This window comes from Petromyzon marinus, chromosome 32 (genome assembly GCF_048934315.1).
Source record: "Petromyzon marinus isolate PM22_M1 ecotype Great Lakes invasive population chromosome 32, UKy_Petmar_22M1.pri1.0, whole genome shotgun sequence".
Taxonomy (NCBI): Eukaryota; Metazoa; Chordata; class Hyperoartia; order Petromyzontiformes; family Petromyzontidae; genus Petromyzon; species Petromyzon marinus.
In genome coordinates, this window is record NC_133698.1 from 8,152,254 (window position 1) to 8,175,371 (window position 23,118).

At 43.9% G+C, this 23,118-nt stretch overlaps 1 protein-coding gene and 1 long non-coding RNA gene across 3 annotated transcripts in view; one reads left to right on the plus strand and one right to left on the minus strand.

Moving 5' to 3' along the window:
* The window catches only part of LOC116948137 (cell adhesion molecule DSCAM-like), a 175,352-nt gene that overhangs the window by 94,494 nt on the left and 57,740 nt on the right, over positions 1 to 23,118 (plus strand). For both annotated transcript variants that reach the window (XM_076071264.1, XM_076071263.1), the window contains exons 7-15: positions 1,965 to 2,375; positions 4,760 to 5,032; positions 5,740 to 6,018; positions 9,396 to 9,515; positions 11,469 to 11,645; positions 17,800 to 17,999; positions 20,579 to 20,675; positions 21,808 to 21,936; positions 22,841 to 23,008. In XM_076071264.1, the coding sequence (XP_075927379.1) occupies positions 1,965 to 2,375; positions 4,760 to 5,032; positions 5,740 to 6,018; positions 9,396 to 9,515; positions 11,469 to 11,645; positions 17,800 to 17,999; positions 20,579 to 20,675; positions 21,808 to 21,936; positions 22,841 to 23,008 (1,854 nt within the window). The remainder of the gene's footprint in view (positions 1 to 1,964; positions 2,376 to 4,759; positions 5,033 to 5,739; positions 6,019 to 9,395; positions 9,516 to 11,468; positions 11,646 to 17,799; positions 18,000 to 20,578; positions 20,676 to 21,807; positions 21,937 to 22,840; positions 23,009 to 23,118) is intronic.
* Positions 1,936 to 18,520, minus strand: LOC116948138 (uncharacterized). Its single transcript, XR_004403756.2, has 3 exons — positions 18,263 to 18,520; positions 16,715 to 16,778; positions 1,936 to 2,177 (listed from the first exon to the last, which is right to left on the minus strand). It is a non-coding gene; the product is annotated as an uncharacterized LOC116948138 (long non-coding RNA).

Sequence of the window (23,118 nt, forward strand, 5' to 3'; positions counted from 1 at the left end):
GGCTCCCTCTGTCTACATGGTCATGGCCATCATCGTCCGGTCACCAATCATGGACCTCAAACACCTTTTCAAGAATGAGCACACTGTTGGACAGTCAACATCACCCAGCAGAGAGATTGGCCTCCACCAAGAGAATGTGTAATTTCCACGACTCGCTTCGATAAGCCATGCCCTACACTCACCGGAGCAGGACATGTTGACTTTCAGTTTGTGATCTAATCAGCAGTCATCATTACACCTCCAAATCAGTTAGAGCCTCCTGTAAATCACTCTACTTACATGTGGCCACCGCCTCTCTGCCCCCTCCCCCCCCCCTCCCACGAAAACACCCTGCTCGGTACAGCTCACTACAAATTGTTCCTTACTTTCTCACTCCTTCTCTTTCCTCCCCTCTCATCACCCATTCATCCCCAACATCTTGGCCTGGATTATTCCTTCTCCTCCCCGTCCTCCCCCTCCATCTTCTTGCCGCTCATCTTGAGCCCTTGCCCACTTTGCCCGCCTTGGGGACTTCTGTCGCAGCATCCCTCCCCTCTCACGGTCATCTGTGCCCTCCGCCCCCCTGTCTGACCATTTTGTGCAAATGAACCTTGTAGCGGGACCCGGGGTCCCATAAGCCCCCGGCTCTCGCATGAACTGCGTTGCGACATCGTTTTATGTCTGTTGAAGGCGAACGACACGGCAATCTATTCCCCTCGACGAGCTCTACGCGATGCGCTAATGAAAGTTTAAAAGTTTTGTGTCTTCTGCGCATTCGTCCTCGCTGCGCTTGTACGACACGGCAACGGAATGATCCCGGTGGGGGGGGGGGTCGCAGCATTTATATGCGCGGTGGGACGGAATCGCCAAAAATAAATGGGTTCATTACAATTTTGACTTCCGTTTATTCGGGACCCCGGGGTCCCACCATGGCTACTCCCCTTCCCGTGGTGTGCCATGTGTCTAGCACGATGTATACGTAGAATCTAGCGAATAGTACTGCCTATGACGTATGTATAATAAACATGTGCGTACTAACGGCGATGGAAAGTGTGCAAAGCATGGAGAGATGCGTGCTTGAAAAGACACACTGAGAGACATGAAGAGAAACACGTGGCTTGGAGAACATACGCTAGTTAGGAAGCATGTTGAATGTTAACAAATAATGGTACACTTGGACGGGATACATCAACAATAGAGGGGGCTTATTGAGACTCGTGGTGGAGTGGAAGCCAAAGGATGACAAACGCCCCAAAAGCACGTCAGCATGGGGATGGAGGATTGAAATCAGCTGGTGTGCAGACGCGAGATGGATTGTTATATTGAAAGACCCCGAGGGAAGGTGATGGGTTGGGGAGGTCTTCATGCATAGGCAATGGCCTCCCGTAGCTGATAATGTTGAAAGATAGATAATTTGGAGTTTGCATGTTCTCCCCGTAGTCGCGTGGATTGTTCTCCGTGTCCTCCAGTTTTTCCAATTAGAAACATGCGTTTAGAGTGTTTGTCTGCTGTCAAATTCCACACGATACGCCACTTAATTGGGTGATCACTTGTGGCCAGGTCGTCTCTAATAAAGCGGTATACAGCTCAGTGGGCCTTGCCTGGTAAAATATATTTTTTTTTTAGCACGGTTGGCTACGTACGGTGCGCAAGAAGTTCAAGACACACAAATAGACGAATCGATATTCACAAAATGCACGGCATGTACGTTCACAATCGCCGTTGTATTCTTGATTCTTTCGGTAAAGTCACCATGTAGAAGGCAAACAATAAAATAATAAAAATATAAAAAAATAAAATTATCACGACGTTTCGACTGCAACACAAGCCATCGTCGTCAGGTGTGAAAACCACAACAAGAAAATTTGACTTTACCGAAAGAACCGAGAATATGAATCCCTGCAGTCACGAAAGCTTTAAATAAAAAATCGCCGTTGTGTTTTAATTCCGCCCCCCCCCCCTCCCCCCCGCGAACCACGCCGCAGACGGTAGCCCGAAGATCGCCTCGTCGTTCAGCGAGCGCGTTGTAAGCCCCGGGGAGCCCTTCTCGCTGCAGTGCGTCGTGCGCGGCTCCCCGCCCCCCACCATCGCCTGGACCCTCGACGGCGAGCCGGCCCTCTCGCGCGACGCTCCCCACCGCCGCGGCAACCACATCGTCACCCCCGGTGACGGCGCGGGGCCTGCTGCTGCTGCTGCTGCTGCTGCGGCGGCGGCAGGGGCGGGGGCAGAAGCGAGAGGGGCAGAAGCGGGAGAAGGTGGAGGAGAAGGTGGAGGCGCCGTGGTGACCGGCTACCTGAACGTGACGGGCGCGCGCGTGACGGACGGCGGGGTGTACCGCTGCCAGGCCGGCAACGCCGCGGGCCAGGCCGAGTACCAGGCACGCATAAACGTAAGAGGTGCTTAACGGCTATTTCTGTTCTCACACACGCACGGGGGTGCGTGCACGCTCGCTGCAGTGAAACGTGCGCCCGGTGTGACCAATGACGAACCCCTTGCACTTCTCCCTCCCGCCGCCGACAACCCCAAATGGAGGCGCTTTAGGAGATTGAGAGAGGGGCCTAATCTGGCATTTGTTTAAGCGTTGGCAATTGACGAGAGCTGATTTTAAACGAGGCCACTAAATTGAGATATGAGCTCACACATTTTTTTGTACGGTTAACTTTTAAGATCGTGTGCTGACCTCAGTGTCATCGTGCAGTTTCCCCTGTATATATTATTTTAAAAAAATGTTTAGACATTTACCATCAATTTTCCAGGGGTTAACTAAAATTCCGAAAACAATGTGCCTCACTTTTAGCAATCGGTGATTAGTAGTGCAGCTGGTCACTATGCAATGTCGGGCCCTAACTCTGGTTTCACTGTACGCTTGGATGCACCCCAACCAGTCAAAAATCATATCCGTGGTCATTTGTGGACACAACTTTACCTATTGCTGCATGTAGCGGTCAAGAACCCCAGAGTTATGCATCAGTCTCACACACGTACATCGATAACACCAAGACGTACTGTAAAGCCACCAAGATTGTTGGTCACAGTGTTTTTGGTTGGCAACCCAATTAAAGCCGGCACGGTGCACGAGTGGGGTGGTGTGGCTCGACACAATGCTACACCACCTCCTTCTCCCCAGTGCTATGATGTGTGCAGATTGCACCAGATGCTGATTTTAATGCTGAGTTTATCTATATGAGGCCCAATCCAGTTTCTGCTATCACTTGTCACGCATGTTAGCTGCAGTCCGGAATCAAACTCGGTTTTGCCAGCTTCATAACAAACTATATATTTACCGCTGTTGCCTTAATTTCCTCCATATAAATGACAAAGACAAAGATCCCCCATACAATCTGTGTAAACTGTTGGGGCAAGCTTTGTTAACGTGCCTTCATAAATCCTGCACAGGGGTGGTGTGGCCAGAACCTTTGTCGCCGCAGTGCTGATGTGCACACAACGACAATAGGTACTCATTTCAGGATGAGTCAATCTAGGGGAGACCCAGGACCACTTCATAAATCACTTGCCAATGATGTTTACCATGACCAGGAACAAAATACAAGGATGCTGACCACTGTGCCATCACTCCCTATATCAATAACTTCTACAAATCAGACATTAGAATCCTATGCATTTTTTCGAAATTTCTTGTCGAAAATGATTAAGATTCCATGTGAATTTGGCTCATTGTTACGAAACATTAATACACCATGTAAAAATATGTTATATGCAGCTTGGTTAAGCTTGTCGCCTTTTGCTGTGAGATGTTTAAAGTTGTATGCAAACAAATGTTAAGCCACATAAATTAATCAATACTCATTGATAATGCTTTTCAAAAACAAGGCCACATTTTCTTTATTGAGAAATGCCATTGCCCTTTTAATATATTTGACGGCAGTGACTTGGAGAGCCTAATGTGAGATTTTTTAGGCAGCATTTAATCAACTTGTAGACATGCTAAAACTGCTTCCTTCATGCTCTATTCTGGGAAGTTTAAAACAGAGAAGACACTAAACCAGAGGCCTCCGTGTGGGCCGTTATACATCCCTGTTATCGCCAAGTTAAGCACCAGCAATAAACAAGTAATATTACCCCAGTTGTAAACACGCTTTGTACGGTTTAATGGACCTGCACCGTATAAAGGGTTTTTTTTTCCTGTAAAATAAACCAACGTGAGCAAAGTGTCCGTAAAGAGATTTTGCAATTAGAGGTGCTTTTCTTTCAGGTCAAGGTGAATAAGGCTATAATCCATCGGATAGCATTACAATTGTGTAGGTCACGTTTGTTTGTGGACAGCGCACATCTACATTTTATTTCGATTGATAATTATGCAATTGTAATTACTTACCATGGAATGGGCCACTACATAACCTTGTAGTCAGCACAATGACGACTGGGCCTCTTTGCAGAGAGTCAATGATTTGTCTCCTGCCACTGCCTTGAAAATTACATCGGGAATTCCCATAGTTCACTGTCTGCTCTAAGGCAGATGTTAAATGCGCTGCAGCTTTTTCATTCCCACAAATAGCCCACCCTGCGTCATCATCACAGATAAAGTTCCCAATTAAAATAAAATTACCTTCAACTAAATTGGGCCCAACTAAATAATGGCTCGGATGCAAAATATGTCACCTTGGTCATTAATGGTGGCACGACAAAGATAATTAATTTCACTTGGTAAAAAAAAAATTCAGCCATTCAATTGAACGTTTCATTAAGATGCGTCGCATTGATTGCTTGATTAACCATGGCACAAATTCCTGAGCGCTCGTGCAATTCTACCCCGCTGTAGGATCTCCGAGCATCCGCCCGATGCGCAACGTGACGGCTATTGCCGGCAGAGAAGCCTACCTCCACTGCCGCGTCATCGGCTACCCCTACTATTCCATCCGTTGGTTGCGGGAGGGCACTCCGCTACCCTATAACCACAGGCAAACGGTGTTCGCCAATGGAACATTACGCCTGGCAGACGTGCAGAAGGGCATGGATGAGGGGGCATACATCTGCAGCGTGCTGGTGCAGCCCGGAGCCAGCCCAAGCCGGAGTCTTATTGTCACTGTGAAAGGTACGAACTTTTTGGCCATATTGTACAGTTGGTAATTGGATCTCACACTTGGGTAGGCGATGCGGTGTCTCTGTGACTCTGCCATTGCCTGGTTATTACACACACGCTGTAACGTGGCACACAACTGATGGTTTGTGGTGCTGGGGAAACTTGACTCTTAATTTTGATCTCAGAAATTGGCAGAACGATGAGACTGTCAAAAAGATTTACCATCCCTGAGAAATTGGTCATTCTTATTTTATGGGGACCAGCTATACAGGTTACGGCACAGTTATTTAGCCCATCTTAGCAAGAAGAATGTGTTTTTTTTTTCCACAGAAGAATATCATGTAGATTTTGAGATTTCCATATACTCATGGACATTTAAATATAAGACATTTTAAATGCATATCTAATAACATAATAGGATTCAAATAAAATGAAACAATAATACACATAATCAATACAAATATTCCTACCATAACAGTATCTATATTATAGTGAGTTACAGCCTCTCGGGGTGGCCAACGTGAGCTTTAGTCAATAAATCTAAACATTAAATACGAATCATTCAATTATTTTCAAAGATGCCTGGCTAACAATGAGGTTGGTCACGTGACACAAATGCCACCTATCTGCACCGCTTTACCCGTGGCCGCACAACGAGGGCTAAAATTAACTCGGGGTGGGGGGGTCCATTCCTGCGTCCGTCCGTTCGAATGCGGCAGAGCCGCCACTCATCCAGCCATTCGAGATGCCGGCGGTAACGCAGGGCCAGCGCGTCTACGTGCCCTGCGTGATCGTGTCCGGCGACTCGCCCATCCGCATCACGTGGCACAAGGACGGGCAGCCGCTGCCGCCTCGCCTGGGCGCCCAGGTGGAGACAACGGAATTCATCAGCTCGCTGCTCATCCCCAACGTCACGCAGCTCCACAACGGCAACTACACGTGCCTGGCGAGGAACGAGGCTGCCACCGTCAGCCACGGGAGTCAGCTGATCGTCAGAGGTAGCTCCCGCGTTGTCCTCCCCGCTTGTCGGCCGGTGACAGTTACGAGAGGCGCGGCAGATTCGCCCGCCTCGACTTGTTGGTGCAAAATCGTCGCGATTATTTTAATGAGTCTGATTTGTTGGGTTTTTTTGCTGTTTTGTTTTTGTAGCAAATGTAGCGGTCCGCAAGTGATGGCACGGGTTCCATGTTGTTGTATTGTTTGTTGTCGTAACTTTATGACCCGCCCCGACTGGATATCTGTGAAAAAGCTGTATATCTCATTGGATTCCTCCGGTAGGAATACATTTTCGGATTCTAATCTGATTCTGAACTCATTACATGCAAAGTATATGAATTGGGGGGGGGGAAAAATCAGTTCTTACATACATTATTTCATGCATGCATCGTGAACCGATGTTAATATCAATAAATTAATTGACGTACAGTAAAACCTTGGATTGCGAGTAACTTGGTCTGCGAGTGTTTTGCAAGATGAGCAAAACATTTAATTAAATATTAATTTGATAAACGAGCGAGGTCTTGCAATACGAGTAGCATGTATACGCTTTGTCTGCCGAGCGTCACGTGATCACAACTGATATACGAGTGCTTTGATATACGAGTGCTTTGAACGAATTATGCTCGCAATCCAAGGTTTTACTCTTGATACCTCTAGTAGTAACTGTCTCCATGAAGCTGATAGTGCTTTGTTGCATTATGCATTCATCATACCCCTGTCTGTGCAAGATGGTCTCCTGTGTAGCAATAAAAATTTCTCTCGAACCGTTAAAAGTACAACTCGTTTCAGGATATAATGAGCATTGGGCAGGGGTGATCTCCATTTGCAGTCCAAAGCCAGTGATGCGAATATAAATTCAGCATGACTATTGTGGCTCCTGTTCCCACACAGGACAAACGTTTAGAAAGTGGCGATGGACAGATTTTGCATATTTTACAACCCTGGAGGCAGGAGAATAATTATGATGATGAGCCAAATTGATCTAATATTTGAAAACCACCACCTTAAAAGGTTGATCTCACTGCTCTCGTGACTGAGTTATCCCCATCCGTTGCATATGCACACCATGAACTCTTCCGGTTTTATTTGCATTTGTTTTGTTGCAGGCTTACGAAGATACATTCTAATTACCCCTGTGCACCCAGAGCTAATTATGATGATATGGATAGGAAATTCTCATTTTGTTCTTCCGTTATTTATTTATTGTAGCACATATCAGTTCAGTGGGGACCCCATGTGCACAACCCGCACTCAAGATTCCTTGTCAGACAGTGTTCGATTTTCACTTCTCCGCCCAAAGGCTTGAACCCGCGATCACAGAGGCGCTCACGCAGTATTCTCACATAGACGTGGGCCTCAGGAGGTGTCCAGCCCCAGGGCTTTAACTCGTTGTATCAGAGGTACTGACTCGGTTGCCCCTGACATGGATAGAAGACCCTTGCATGACACAGCCTGAGGGCTTAAACTTGATGTCTCAGCAGTGCAAGCCGGTTTTTCTGACCCCCAGTGTAAATGAGTACCCTTCCTATTAATAAGATCAAAGGACTTGTCCTAAATATTGAATAAATTGTAATATGGATTACGATGATATCCTCTGTGTGTGTAACCATATGAGAACCCATTGAGATGAAGCGCATCTTTTTCAATGGGAGACAAAGTAAAAGCACATATATAAGCTCATCTAGCATTGTTAAAACGCTACAAAATAACCATGTAATTAAAAGCCTGATACACACAATAGAAAGGGACGATGTCAAACATAACAACACAACCATCATCATCATCAGTCAGGATCTATACACCGCTGGTTGAAGGCCTCTCTTTAAGCTGTATGTTTGTCGAAATTCTTTTGCACTGTATGTAGCCAAACATACTATTCGGAGGGGCGACATCATGAAGCTGTTGATGATCTTTCACAATCTCGCAATCCAACAGTTCCCTTGGCTCCTGGACGCGAGCTCCAAAGCAATCAGAATGGCAACATCTATTTATACTGGAGGAATCCGGTGAGCTATAAAGCTCTTTTCACAGATGTCCGGTAGGGGCGGGTCAGAAGGTTACAACAACACACCAAAAACGCGATAGGAGTGCAACGTATAGGAAAGGTAAACAATTTACTTGAAAAAAACATCGCAAATAAAACGAATACATTTTTTTCTAGCCAGTAAATTGTGTCCCTTCCATTGGCTGCCACTCCATTGTCAGCCTCAACCACAGGCCACCGTCATTACTCCGAGCGACACGTCCCGGCCCAATACCACTTGCCATTCCTAAAAGTCACGATGTGATATCTTTAACTTGCACATGTTCTGTAATCAATGTGTTCCTCTATCTCTCAGTGTAATTCAGAATCTTTATTTGTCCTGAAGGAATCCGATGAGCTATTAATCTCTTTTTCACAGATGTGAAAATAAATTACGAGCGTTAACCCCTCCACGTTGCTTTACAAACCTTTTAGCTTGAGTTCCATTTACCATGTCAATATCCACATGTGTCATATTAATATAATAACAAGTATGAATTTGCAATTAAGCAATTAATGTAATTAAAACATGTATACGATATATGTTTTCTAATTGGGCTAAATACATTATTGCACATTACGTGCCATGTAGCATGGAGGGCAAAACGCCGAAGATCATATAATGGTTTGGACATTGCAGCAATTTCCGCATTATACCATCAATATACGAGGATTGTGTTGATATAATTAACGATGGATGAGAAGGAAAGAAACGTGATCAGTTGGATGGCCATTGGGGCATGATGAAATGAAGGTGTGTGCAGCAGCGAGATGGATTACACCTACACAGGATGGGATGCGGTCTTAACGTTTGATCCACCAGTATATAGACTGGCAGATGAAACGAGTGCGCAGTACAAATGAGCACTCCCAATGTAACAAATCGTGCCGAAACACTTTGAAAGATGGAATTTTTTACTTGCCTTTTGCACACTTTTCTATTTGTGGCGTGAAATTGGGGTGGGTGGTGGTGGGGGGGATTGGGAACGTTTTATTTTTCTAATAATTTCATAAATATCGATATACAGTGTCAGTGGTTTCAGGTGTGCCTTCAACCCTCACTGGCAAGAATAAAACCCCTCTAAATATCGCAAACCTGTTATTTAGTTGACGCTGCTCCTTACAAAGAGCCATTATGGGAATCTTTCATCACCGTCGGGGGTGCGAAAAGGTTTTTACCCTTTCGATGCATCTCGCTCCATTTGCCAAAAATAACCTGCGCATAATAGCTGATATTTTCACCCGCGGGGGCTAAAGCGCAACGCAAAGTGAAATCGCGGTGCTGGGGCGGTGCATGGGGTTGTCGCTCCAAGGTCTGAATTTCATTGCCGCGCGTGTGGCTTCTCCTGACAGTGCCACCACGTTTCGTGGTTCAACCCAAGGACCAAGATGGGATTTTCGGGAAGCCTGTGGTTTTGAACTGCTCAGCCGATGGCTACCCAATACCCAAGATTATCTGGAAGTACTCAAAAGGTACACGGTTATGGTTGCAAACGACTGCAGTGAAATGCGCGAGAGGATGGGCGGGGGGGGGTTGTTACAACTTGTTTATTCTAAACTGCACATTAACACTAATAGCACAAAACCCTAAAGTGCATTTTTTTTCTATCAACATCGCAAGCAACCATTATGAGGATATTGCAATATCGTTTTATTTTTTTTGTTGCAAACGACTTTAATGCTCATACATTCTCCTGTGTTTCTCCGTGTGAAAATGTTGTCTCTTTTTCTTTTTTTTCAGGAAACAATTATGAGACTCGAGCTAAAATTGCATTATCGTAAAATATATGCTTGGCGGGGGTGGGAACATATTTATAGTTCAATTCATTTTGAGCTTCCATAGTTTGTATTACACTTGAAGAGTGCCATTTCCACCGACACCATTACTCGTGAGCAGTGCGAAAGTATGCGTAGACCGATGATATGACAGCTCATTTTTCTTCTAGCAGCAGGTAATGGAACCCCCCACTTCTCAATCCATGCTGGGGTGAAAAAGAGTTTGAGTCCAGCTGCGCAGTAATGCCCAGGAGAATGCGTGATATGATGGTTTATGAGCCTTTTCTCCATAGGAAGTCGGGTGCCCCAAATTACGTATGGAATGAGGGTGGTTCCAGTAGTTATCTCACACCCAAGGATGGCTTGCGATATCCCAGTGTCGGACTTTAATTTGCAGGATGGGAGAATATTTCTCGCGTCACCAAAATGTCCTCCGAGGGCCGCGATTTAACGGCTCATATGCTTTCCTTTAATATGTGATAACATTTTTACACTGGGTTTTAATATTCCAAAATGACACAGAGGACAATTCAAGAGACCGGCCAACCCCCATGAGGATGTGTTATTGTACCGATATTTTTTCTTTGTTTTCTGCTGACTGAAAAAAAAAAACTATTCCGTGAACAAAAATCGTTCACTATTGGTGTAATGTTGGTAAAACTTTCGTTTATTATTCATCGGGGTGTGGACATTCAGGTGTCCGAGTATGTTCCACGTGCCCTACATATTCTCACTACATGTACCGTAATGAGAGAAAATAATCGTTACTCACCATTAAGAGAGGTTTCCGTATCAATATTTACGAAACACAATGCGCCAAAAAAATCTATGTGTTGACGACAAAACCTGTTATAGCACCTCGAATTATAGCGAGAACGAAATAGTGAATTGTTACGGAATTGAAAAGGTATAAGTCTGAAGCCATGCGAATGAAAAAAGGGCATGTGATATTAAAATAAGAGGTATTATTATCGCTTTCAATTTGCAAACAGATAGAATTTCACTGTTTGGCCACTATTTTGCATAATAAGAAATGAAAGTCGGTTATAGAGTCATTTTTATCCAAAGCCCTCCGGTCTTTGGAGTGAGTGAGTGAGAGAAGCCAGCTGCATTGTCACCAATTGGGGTTTCCACTCGGGACTTGTGTGCTTCAATTTTTTGCTGTTGTGCTCCCTAGGTTACAAGTATAACTTTGTTAGAGAGTACACCAGGGGTTGTCTCAGGGATTCCTGCTTCCTTGTGCCCATGTTGTGTGGAATGACAACAACGTAGTGGTTAATGCACTCGGCTAAGTTCTCAACGACTCCTGGCCTCGCTCAGCAATGGCAGTTGATATCTGAAAATAGTGGGCCCAAGCCTCACCTAGGTAAACTCAGTCTAAAATGCGTTGCAACGTCCACATGGGCAAAAACAAAAGGTGGATAGGTGTGATGCTGACCACACCGCTATCTTGTGTACCATGCAAGTTTTAATGGATGCTAGTTACCTGCAGATGCCCAAATAGAACACATGGCCAAAGAGGTTCTTTATATTTAGTATTGTGTTTTTTTTTTTCTTTCAGCATGTCAATGCATCGCCCTGGTTGTGTATGCCACTGACGGACTGCTTAATTGTATCCACCCGCCCCATCCATGCACGTGTCATTGACAGGCAACGGGAACCCACAGTTCCAGCCAGTGCTGAGTGGGGGTGGCCGCTTCCAGCCGCTCGGCAACGGATCCCTGCTCCTCCGCCAGGTGCAGGAGGAGGATGGAGGCTTCTATCTGTGCCAAGTCAGCAATGGAGTGGGCACCGACATCAGCAAATCGATGCTGCTCAACGTGAAGAGTACGATGCTCACATACACTGTTGCGCCGGTCGCGTTCACGCTGACAGATTTTGACTGTGCAATGAATGGCACGGTGCCATGGGCTGAGACACAGGTCACTTTACCGACACTCGTGAATGGGCCAATGGGGTCTTTTTTTTTTGTGTGAAACCGAAGTGGGTTTGTGCATTCTCCTGTTGTTGTGCTTTTAACCGCTCAGATATCAGCACCGTGGATCTTCAAGGATATTGATAACTAACCCAAAAAGAAAACAAGGTTTTTACTCACTCAGCCTTTAGTGTGATTAGTCCTTATCTGGTTGAACCGCAAATGCAGAACATGTCCCCCCTGTAGATGCACAGCACATGCGGCGTCCCTTAAGGCCTGTGGCAAACACCACGTAATGAGTTTAACTTTGTGTGCTTAATTGGTTCCTTTCTGCACGAGAAGCTTGATCAGAAAAACAACGGATGTACCGTAAAAAAAAATTGTTTACAAACTTGCTTCGACGTTAAGTTTGAAAGTACGTTTATCTAGAATTTAGTTGGTTTCTTGTGAGATAGGGTTTGTGATAATAAAAACTATCTAAATTGCATTGAATTAAGTTTGATCTGTGATGGAATTCTCACCGGGGGGAACGCGTTTGAGCTTGTGCCATGAATTGCAACGTTAATAAATACTCGTCGTGTTACGGTGGTAAGCCGTTGTCGTTGGACTTTTACTTTGCGAGCAAAGCATTGTTGTGCAAAAGAGTTAATCTTGGGAGCCACGTCAGTACTGTGGGCTCAACGATGACGATCTTTCACACGGGGTTTTAGAGACATTATTGATTTGTTGCATAAATAATGTGTTGCCCAAGGGAATGTATTCACCCTTGGTGCAATCAATCGGAGTTTATGATTTATAATGTGTGATTTGGATAATATTTTATTTTCAATTTAAAGCAAAGATAATAATATTTTTACATCATTAATGCTGGTTTGAGCATATTTGGCGGAGACGGACTAAAGCAAGTTAAAATATGTGCATTTATTTGGCGTTGCACAACATTCCGTATACACTTTCTATTTTAATTACAACTACTAATACATGCTAAATATTCAAGTACCGTTGCACCAAGAAAATACAATTGAAAATTCTGAATACATTTCAATATATATGTAATTATTGCATATTTATATCATTTACTTGCCCTTTCAAAACATTCTTATTTACAGCGCTGTATCATGATCAAAGTGGTTATGGTTCAAGTAATTAATCAGCCTTTGATCTTAAAAAAAAAACCTATCAGCATGTGCCTGTAATTAAGGTTTTGGGCAGTGTTGCTACACTTATCCTGCTATTTTAATACTGAAAAAAAATCTAAATTAGGTAAAGGACATGGTACATTTGTAAAAAGAAAATGACACACAAAACACCTAATGACTGCAAACCGGACTGGTCATATTAATCCTTCCTAATAGATCATTACAGCCATCCACTTGATTTGGAGGGTAAACCAGGGGCTTGTTCCAGTCCCGGACAAAACAATGGGTCGTTTATCGCCAGAGGAGAGAGACTACCAAAGCCCCAAGCTCAATCTACTTACTCATGACTTAGCATTCAGGACAACTCATTAAAAGGATTGCATTATTTTTATCACTGCGCGGGATTTGACCTTTTGCACGTGGAACATTTGCACCTCGCAAGCCCGAAAGTTGTTTGGGAAAAGAAAAAAAAGCACAGTTTGTATTTAGCAATACATTAAAATTGCCAAATGGTCATGTCTGTTTTCACGTATTGGAATTAAATAACGCTCTGGCACTTTCCTATCGATTTATGATAACACTTGTCACCACTTTGTGGGGGGGAGTGATTCATAAAGTTTCTATTTGGCAAGCCAACCATCTGTTCAACATGCACCATGGATATATTCCAATGGAATACAAAAACTGTTTATGCCAACATATTAAAAAAAACACACACTTGGTCCAACTGTTGGACCTAAGCTAATAGAATAATTTTTCACGTGTATGCAGACATCCAGTTGATAAATATATATTATGTGGGACATTCATGGTAATTGTCAGTGCTAATGATAATAAAACAAAGATGTACCACCGTGCTTATACGGTATATATGAATAATAAAAACATTTGTGGGAAGCTATGAACCTGCCAATACTTTAACCAGTGTTCCATCAGCAATTGCACCTGATTGAAGCCGTTTTGTAGAACCTTAAAACTGAAACGTATATTTTTTTAGAACATTTTAATGTTCTCTTTACAAAAAAGTGTCACGCTGCACATTTCACATAATATACGTGCCAATAGTATAGTCGCTTTATTTTGTGACAGGGATGGTGTTGACCGATGTGGCCGTTGTCATGATAGTAGTGTTGGCAAACAAGCCTTTAACACGCTACCAATTTTATCCGTAATAGAAGTGTTTTGGCTTGATCGGGTGGTGGCGGTTTTAACGACACATTTATATTTCTCTTCTTTGGTTCTTTCATTTATATTTATTTGATCTAAACCCAAAAACCTCTTATGGATACTCTTTGGTTCTTTCGGTAAAGTCACGTTGGTATAAAATTAAATAAATCACGACGTTTCGGGCGCCCGAAATGTCGTGATTTATTTTATATTATGCCTACGTGACTTTACCGAAAGAACCAAAGAGTATGGATTCCTGCAGTCACGAAAGCTTCAAATCAAGACTCTTATGGATAATTAAGCCTTTGTTTTTCATTGTTGTTGGCACCTGCGTTGGTCCCAATAATTATTGTGAGCATATATTCCACATAGTATCAGTTTCCAACTGCGGGCTGCCGTGATGTTACTGGTCAGCAGGGGCGGAGCCAGGGGGGGTGACAGGGGTGACATTCTGCGTATAAGTGTACGACACTCGGTCTGGCGGACTCCGTGCAACTGCATTGTCAGAGTGTGTCGCCAACCGATGGCGTCTAGTTCAACAGCCTGACTTTCTAATCATTCTTGAAATTAACATTTGTTGAATGTCACCCCGGCCTGAAATCCTGGCTCCGCCCCTGCTGGTCAGTACACTGCTCTTGCGATGTAGTAATTTTTCCAGTTCGATTCCATCTTCTGGGACAGCTGTTGTTACAATGGTGCAAGTAATTATTTTTCAATCCCACCAGCCCTTGTCCACCCTCCAGTATGAGTGGATACACCACGCTTAGTCGGTCACGTGTGACACCCGGGATTTCGCGACCAATGATATCCAGAATAGAGGTTTTTGGGTTAGATCGTGTAAATATTTACATGAATATTTATGCAATCTAACCCAAAAACTTGGATATATTTCCGTAAATATTTACGCAAACATTTACACAATCTAACCCAAAAACCTCTATTATGCATATCACGTGTGGTTGGGTAATGTATGGGGTACTCTAACCTTTTCCCAGATGTCTTACCAGTGTGGAAAAGTAAAACACCCTTTAGAGGGTGCCGGCTGGAGCTTCCTGTGCTGGAGAACATTCCAAAAGCATTGACATGAGCAAGTAATTAAAGGGCTGCACCTTTAAAGGCCCTTTTTCTCCACTGCACTGGTACACATTAGGAGCAGAAGGGCAGAGTTCAATCGAGAGAGTGGAGTTTAGTTTATTTTTTAGTTATCCGTTTACTTGGTTGTTCTTGTTGCAGGGCCGTACATTCGCTCTGCATCGTTTGGCGCCGAATGTAATGGCCATCGCGCGTTCTATTAATATAATTGTGTGCTTGTCTCTATAACATGTATGGATAGGGCTTGTGGTAGTGGATAATGTGGTCGTAGTGCTGAGAGTACTTTTGGTACTCAAGTCTTAATTTCATGCCTTAGGTAGCAATGTGAATGCCTGTGGCCGTGTTAACCATTCGCTATTAATTTGTACGCAGAGTATGCCAATTAAATGCACGGAAAAACGAAAGTATAATATTTGCACTGGGAATTGTCTACACACATCCACCTATAAATAGACAATTTTGCTGTGGGCCTCACTCTCAATGCCCTCTTTACCATGCTAAGGCTCTTTCTAAGTAGATGTCTCTGTAATCCTTGGCTGGATCACACGTGTGATCAGCACAAGTAGAGACTTTGTAAACTTGGACAGCTGTTAACAATTAGCTGTAGGATATTTAGTCTCCATAGGAATTCACAGCATTGGGCCTCACCTCCAATGAAGGCACTAATAGGAGCCTTGGGCCCTGATATCCGATTTGACTTTTAACTCCTTAATGTCAGAAATATAGACTATTTTCACTTAATTGGTTTGGTTCGCGATGTGCGTGGTTAATAATGTTTTATTTCACCACAAACATTATGCCAGTGCTGTGAAAGCTTAAGGATATCTTGCTACAAAAGCCCATATGGGAGAAAGAGTTTTAGGAAAATATTAAATAAAAGTTATGCATCCGCTAAGTTTAGAAATTAAATTTGCATTGTGCCATTTATTCCTTCACGGAAGGCTGACCAAGGAGGTTGCTTATTAACCTTCTGTGTTGTTTTAGGAATGCAGTACATTTGTACCATAGCCAGTTTCATGAGCATTAGCAGTGAGGGCTCTATTTGTCCAAAAATGTTATATATCACTTGCTCAACCAAATCAGTTGGTTGGGCGAATCATTGTGCATCGTCATCCGCCATTGTCTATCCACTGCTGGCTTAAGGCCTCATGCCATCGTCATTTTATCTTGGGCCATCATAATCATCATCGTCATCAATCATTCCAATAGGGAGACCACAGAACTTGAGCAATTGTTGGCAGCAGTAGCTCTGGTAGCCTTTCCAACTTGCCTGAGGTTCACCCGTGCCTCTGTGTGCCAAATCTATGCGCGCTACAAATTCTACAGCATTTTGAGTGAATGATGGACGCAAAATAAATAAATCAATATTTATTATCTCATTCATATATTTACACAAAGACGGTCACTGCATCGCACACTTTTAGATGCGCTTCTGCTGCCATCTGGAACGCTCTTCCTTCCGATAATAGGAAGCCACTGGAGCTATGCACTTTTAAATCTAGTTTGTTGTCCTTCCGCGGCGCACCTCCGATTAGCACGGTTTGCTACGTACGGTGCAAAATAAGTTTGACATACATACTTACATGCATACAAGGAGCATGAGGGTAGCCAGTGAATGGTGTCAGCTTCAGTGGAAACGTCATGAAGCTGGGGCAGAGGCAGTGGGAAGGGGAATTGAGTGGAGATGAAGAGGCATGGTGACAGCGTGATAGGACACATGCAACGTGCGGGAATCGGTTTGAACCTCCGCGAGAGTGTGAAACGTTAATCTCAAAGCACAGATTGATGTTCAATTTACAAACGTATAACTTGCATGAAAGCATCAGCGATGTAATGAGACGCATATATGTATGCAAATGTGAGCTAGAGATGCATGTGACCAAAATAAAATAATTGTTGGAGGGACACCTGGATAACGCAACACGGTATATATATCGCTATTATTGGAAAACTAGGGTCAAAAAATGAAACAGATTTTTCGAGTAGAAGCAGTTTGGCATGTTTGTTGGCACACTAATAGTGTTGGTTAATAACAAAATGTAAATGTTTTAAAAGGTAATTTTTGATAGTGTATTATCAACTCGTCTTAAACAATACTGGGCTGGACATTGGTAAGCTCCGTGTTCTGGTTCAAAGTGATTGGTTTTATGCTTTGGGAAGTTTTCCTAAATCAACTTTAAGCGTACTCAGATACATGGAGGCACACAATCTATCCCAGCCATAGCAGTAAAACGCGTATCTGGCTTCTTATATATATGAAAAAAAATCACTTAAAAATTGCCACCACAGTTTGATAGCCGAAAAACAATTTGTATTTTGGGTGAGCAAATCCAATCGCACGTAACTAATTTTCCGTTCTTGGTTCTTTCGGTAAAGTCACGTTGGAGGGAAACAATAAAATAATAATATATATATAAAACAATAAAATTCTTCAACGTGACTTTACCGAAAGAACCAAGAATATGAATCACTGCAGTCACGAAAGCTTTAAATCAAAATTAAATTTTCCGTTGTTGAACCGACACAACCTTTCCAAATGGCAACACAGCACCAAGATGGACGCCGCCTTGTTATTTAGCACAGTCGTTGCCGGCGTTGGGGCGCGAGGCTTTTGTCGACCGACTCGGCTGCGGGGGCGCTTATTAAGTGGCTCGTGTGCCCCGCACAGTCCCGGCCCTCGTGACCTCGCAGGCCAACGTGACGCTGGCGACCCGAGGCCAGCACAGCAACCTGCAGTGCTCGGCGCGCGGGGAGAGACCCATCATCATCCGCTGGGAGAAGGAGGAGACGCTCATTGATCCCGAGCGCATGTTCCGCTACGTCGTGTACACGCAGGACACGGGAGATGAGCTGCTCTCCACCCTGCAGGTGAGCCCAGCGCTCGTTTCACGTGCTGCGTGTGACGTTGCCACGGTGGTGTTATGGTTGGTGCACTGCATGTGCAATCCAGAGGTCGTCGGTTCGGTAATGTCTTTCTGGCGCAGCTGTTACAACACTGCCCAAGTTTCGATAAAGCTTCCCACCTCTATCCACCCAGCAGTGTAAAAGGGTATATCACAGTTCGTCGAGTATGGTGGGGTAAAATGTGTCTTCCATGATGTCCTGCCAGCGTGGAAGAGTAGTCCAAATACCTTTATCTATTTGTAATGACGACTTGACACACTTCTCTTGAGATGGCACTTTATTGAAGACGCGTTCACTTGACATCAGGCGGAGACCCCCACCGCAACAACCCCGAGTCTCCCGCGCATTTCCCTTTTTTTACCAACACGAGGCCACGCCCCCCCTTCTCGATTATTCTCGCCGACTCTGGATGCTCGCTCCACCGGCAGACTCCACCGTCCTCTTCCGTCATCTGACCACGCTCTCTTCTCGATCATTCCCGTTCATTCCCGTAGCCACCAGTCCCTTCGCACTCACAACTGATACCCCTGTCATTACCCCCCGTGGTTACTAGTCCACTCACAGCGCATGCAGGCTCTGCTGACATTACATCTTTATATGCAGACCTCCATGCCAGACATAAACAAGTGGTCAACAGTCGCCGGTCCCAATACAAACTCCTGGCCATTGTTTATATTGAGGTGGTTCCACCGACTGAGCTGCATCATGGCCACATTGGTATATCTATATTTTCCCAGGAAAGCTTCACGAAGTGGCAAGATGTTAACTACCTCGCCTGGTAGACAGGAGGTCGTGTGTTCGATTCCAACCCTGCCGCGTGTACATTTGAGTTTTCGTGTCTTTCTATCCTCCGGTTTTCCCTCCACATTTAGAATCAACATGTGTTTAGAGTATTTGGCTGACATAAATTTGCACATGATAAGCCACTTCGTTGAGCTATCATTTGTGGCCAGGTCGCTTCCGAAAAAAGGCTAAATACCTCAGTGGGCCTTACCTGGTAAAATAAAAGGATCTTTTATAGTTTTAAGTCCCATGGTCTTTTTCAGGAGGTTCCCTTTGGGATATTTGGGCATTCCTGTTCACGAATTTTCGTGGGAGGAAACTGCAGTAAGCGGAAAATCTTATTTATTTTCTGAGGAACAATTTAAACCAGACGGCAAACATTAGACTGAATAGTCATGCATTTTTTTACATAACCATGAGTGTCAAATCATGACAATTAATCACATTACTTAGGGGGTGAACCATTACACGCCTACATGATACAAACTGCACAGCATAGCAATTGCATGTATTTCTCCCTTTCCTCATAACAGACACCAACTCTAGCCCCATATGAGTCTGCATTAAAGTAAATGGGATAAATATGAGTCGGTTTGAAAGTCGGTGGGGATAGATGCCTCTGATACAGAATGAGAGTAATACACCCCCAAACTGTGCCTCACTTCTGAAGCTTCTGAAAAGCTGTGCAAGCATTTACGGATACACAGGGAATGGATTTACCTTTGTTTGAAAAAAAAAATGTGATGCGCTATTACTCATCAACTTTTTAAGTAATGGAAAAAAATGTGGTCACCTTTTCCTCACGTTTGTATTCAAACTATAAATGTAAGGGACGTTTAATTTGTATTACATTTTATCCACGGCTGTTTTAATGTTTTAAAAAGCAATGAAAAGCGATACACGACAGCAACTGTGGTTGCCAAATCTATGATTTGTCCAAGTGTCCACATAATGTAATTCAAATGTAACATTCTTTTAAGTTAGCGAGTCACAATTAGCATTCATGCAAAATTAATTTTCCAACAACATATGGAATGAAAAAAAATTCAAAACCCTTATTCATAACTTGTTATTCTGATTATAGTTCACTCAAATGATGGAACCTCCTTCCAGGGACCACCTGTAAGGAGATGGAGCAACGAGATTCCTGTACTATTTATGCTACAATTTTTTTTTATTTTACCAGGTGAGGGCCCACTGAGCTATACAGCTCTATTTCAGAAGCGGCCTGGTCACAAGTGATAGCCCAATGAGTGGCTTGTCAAATGCTCTCAACGATTAGTTAATGTGCAGGAGCTGCATGGATGTTGCATATTGAGATCATGAGGGATGTTAATGGCTTGGGAGGCTTTCATCCAGCAGTGTATAGATCATAGTTGATCCTGATGGTAATAGTCAATCCAACCGATCATCCCTTCCTCTTGCAAGCACCATTGGTATAAAGATAACAGTGCAAACCTTTTTAAAGATGCCTAACGGCACCATAGCAATGTAGAATTTTCACAACTGGTGCAGAACCAACACTAATGTTGAGCACTGCATAGCATTGTAATGAGATGCTTTGGTGTTAATAAATAACACATATATGTGGGCAATGCATTGCAATATATATTTTTTTATAGCTCTCACTCAAATTATTAGCAACGGTAGCATCTATATTTAAGCAGGGGATGAAAATGCAGGCCCACTGAGACAAATGATGCAGTGCCTCTTTAGCAATGGCGACCTGGGGTTGTTGCCTCGTCGCTCCTGCGTTGTAGATCCTGCCCACGGTACGCGGAGATTCTGGCTTCTTCACGTGCCACGCCATCAACTCTTACGGCGAGGACAGAGGGCTCATCCAGCTCACCGTGCAAGGTGAGTTAATGTAGCATCCCCCCCCCCCCCAACGTGCTGTTGTGCAGATTTACTCATGCGCGCCGGGAGTGTGGTTATCCCTCACGCGTGCACGGCACGTATATTCTGTGGCACCCTGTAACGATTGACCATGCGTCGCCGGATAATAGAATTTGCCTAGGGTATTTTACGTTGCGTTTCTGACTTGCTTATGCCGATGTGTGTCTTTCAAGCGCAACGTTTTGTTTAACACATTGCGCTTCCCAATGAAAACGAATGTTGAAATCACGTGGTGTGAATGGATGTATTTCACTTCTAAATGCTTGCTACTCCGTAGTGAATCACCATGACTCTTGTGGATGCCAGGTTCTATAGCTGCTTCCAATCATATTCACACTGAATTCACCCAATATCTTTAGAACTCAGAGATAAGCAGGCTTGAGCCATAAATTCATACCAGGTGTTATAAGCAAAGGGCTGCAAGGTGGCCATGATAAGGGAGTAGAGCAATGGGTTGAACCCAGAGATGGTTCAATATATTGGATCTATCCGTGGATTTTATCTTTGATTGCAGAGCTTCAAGTGCTGTCTCCTCACTTTGTTGGTTTTCTCCAAGGTTCCCTGGCATCCTTTCCACATGCCAAACACTCATAAGTGACGTAGGACCCACCTAAAAAAAGGTCTTGAGGAATGTTATTGCATTAAGGTCGGAATTCTCATCTCTAATTCCGATTTCTGATGCCACATTTACTCACCATCCTCTTGTCTCTTGCCTACTGATGCACTGACATCTCCCAGTCCTATGGCAGAATGCTTTCTTTGCAGTGGAACAAAATATACACTCAGAGCAGTGAAAGCATTGCACTTGCATCTCACATTCAATAACAGAGCGTGGTTTATTAATGCAATGCAGATACCACACTGTGATTAACCATCAAAGGCCACATTTGTAAGGCTGCAGAAATGTGAATACAATCTAAGGTGTTTTAAAAATATATTTTCCCTACCTTCCCCAACCTTCCGCACCCGCCACCCACCCCACCGCACTCCCCCCCCCACCTGCCGTCCCCCAAGCAATGGGACGCCGCTTGATGTTGGGAAATGAGGCCACCGTGTGTAACAGCTGTTCATGTTGTGATTTCATGTTCATCAGAGCCCCCGGACCCCCCAGAGGTGGAGGTGAGGGAGGTGAATGCTCGCACCATCACCTTGCGATGGACCAGCGGTTTTGACGGCAACAGTCCAATCACCGCCTTTGACATTGAGTACAAGAACAGATCAGGTGAATGCCTGCTGGGTGTTTCATAAGTGGCATTTTGCACTGATTTAAGGCAGGTCGGTGACAGCTGTAGCGGAAAGGTGGAGGCCCAGAGTTGGAGCGGGCAGGTTGAAGTCATTCATCACCCCCATGTAACGCGCAATTCTCCAAAATAAATGCTCTTAAAACCATTGCTGGCACACTGGCCTTAACAAAAAAACATGGAGGAGTCCATTACATATACATTTCCCCCTATGTCATCACTGTTAAAATTGATAGTTTTCTTCTTTGTTAGGATCTGCTCGTGTGTCACATCCGGCACGACATATAATTTTGACCTTAAATAATTAATTTGATGCTATTGAGCACAATGGAAATCACAAACTGATTTTGCGAGCTCTTTAAGAAATAATGAATCACATAGATTCCTTGTGCCCTTAACCCGTGGTTTAAAATGTACGAACACACTTAATATACACCATTCCACTGACAAGGCATGCCTGTGACATAATCAGCTTACTCTAAGGCCTGCATTGTGGATAACTTGGCCATATGAATGAATCACTATTGTAATTAATGCAATGGTGTTTGGGAATTTCTAATATATGAAATATACAGAATATAAATAGGCCAAATGAATTGCTCCACGGCAAGACAGAGCTCAATGTAAGAGGAACTTTGCATACATTTAGATAAATACATGATATAGATAGATATATAGATAATGAAATGCACCCATCCTTATACATTTTGTATTATTTATAAAACAGTGATGTAATTGAAATTAATATAAGAACGCAATTATATATGCAAGTGTTCATACAATACGCTCGTTTCAACACTGTCATGACCTCAGGAAAACTTATGAGCATGACGCCAATAAAGACGACGACAATGATGATGATGGTGATATCGTGCTTATGACCAGATACTTGGGAACAGAAGCAGAGAACCAAGGACATTTCGTCCACCATCAACCAAGCGACCATCATTGACCTCCATCCCGCCACACACTACGTGTTCCGCGTGTATGCCAAGAACCGCATCGGCGCGAGTGAGCCCAGCAAGGATCTGCCCATCACCACACAAGAAGCTGGTACTTATTATCTGCTTGCAGCAGTCACAGCGGGTCCGGGATGTGCTCCAGATTTGGAGATTAATGAATAAAAAAAATCTGATATAGATACGACATTTTGGACTCTCCGG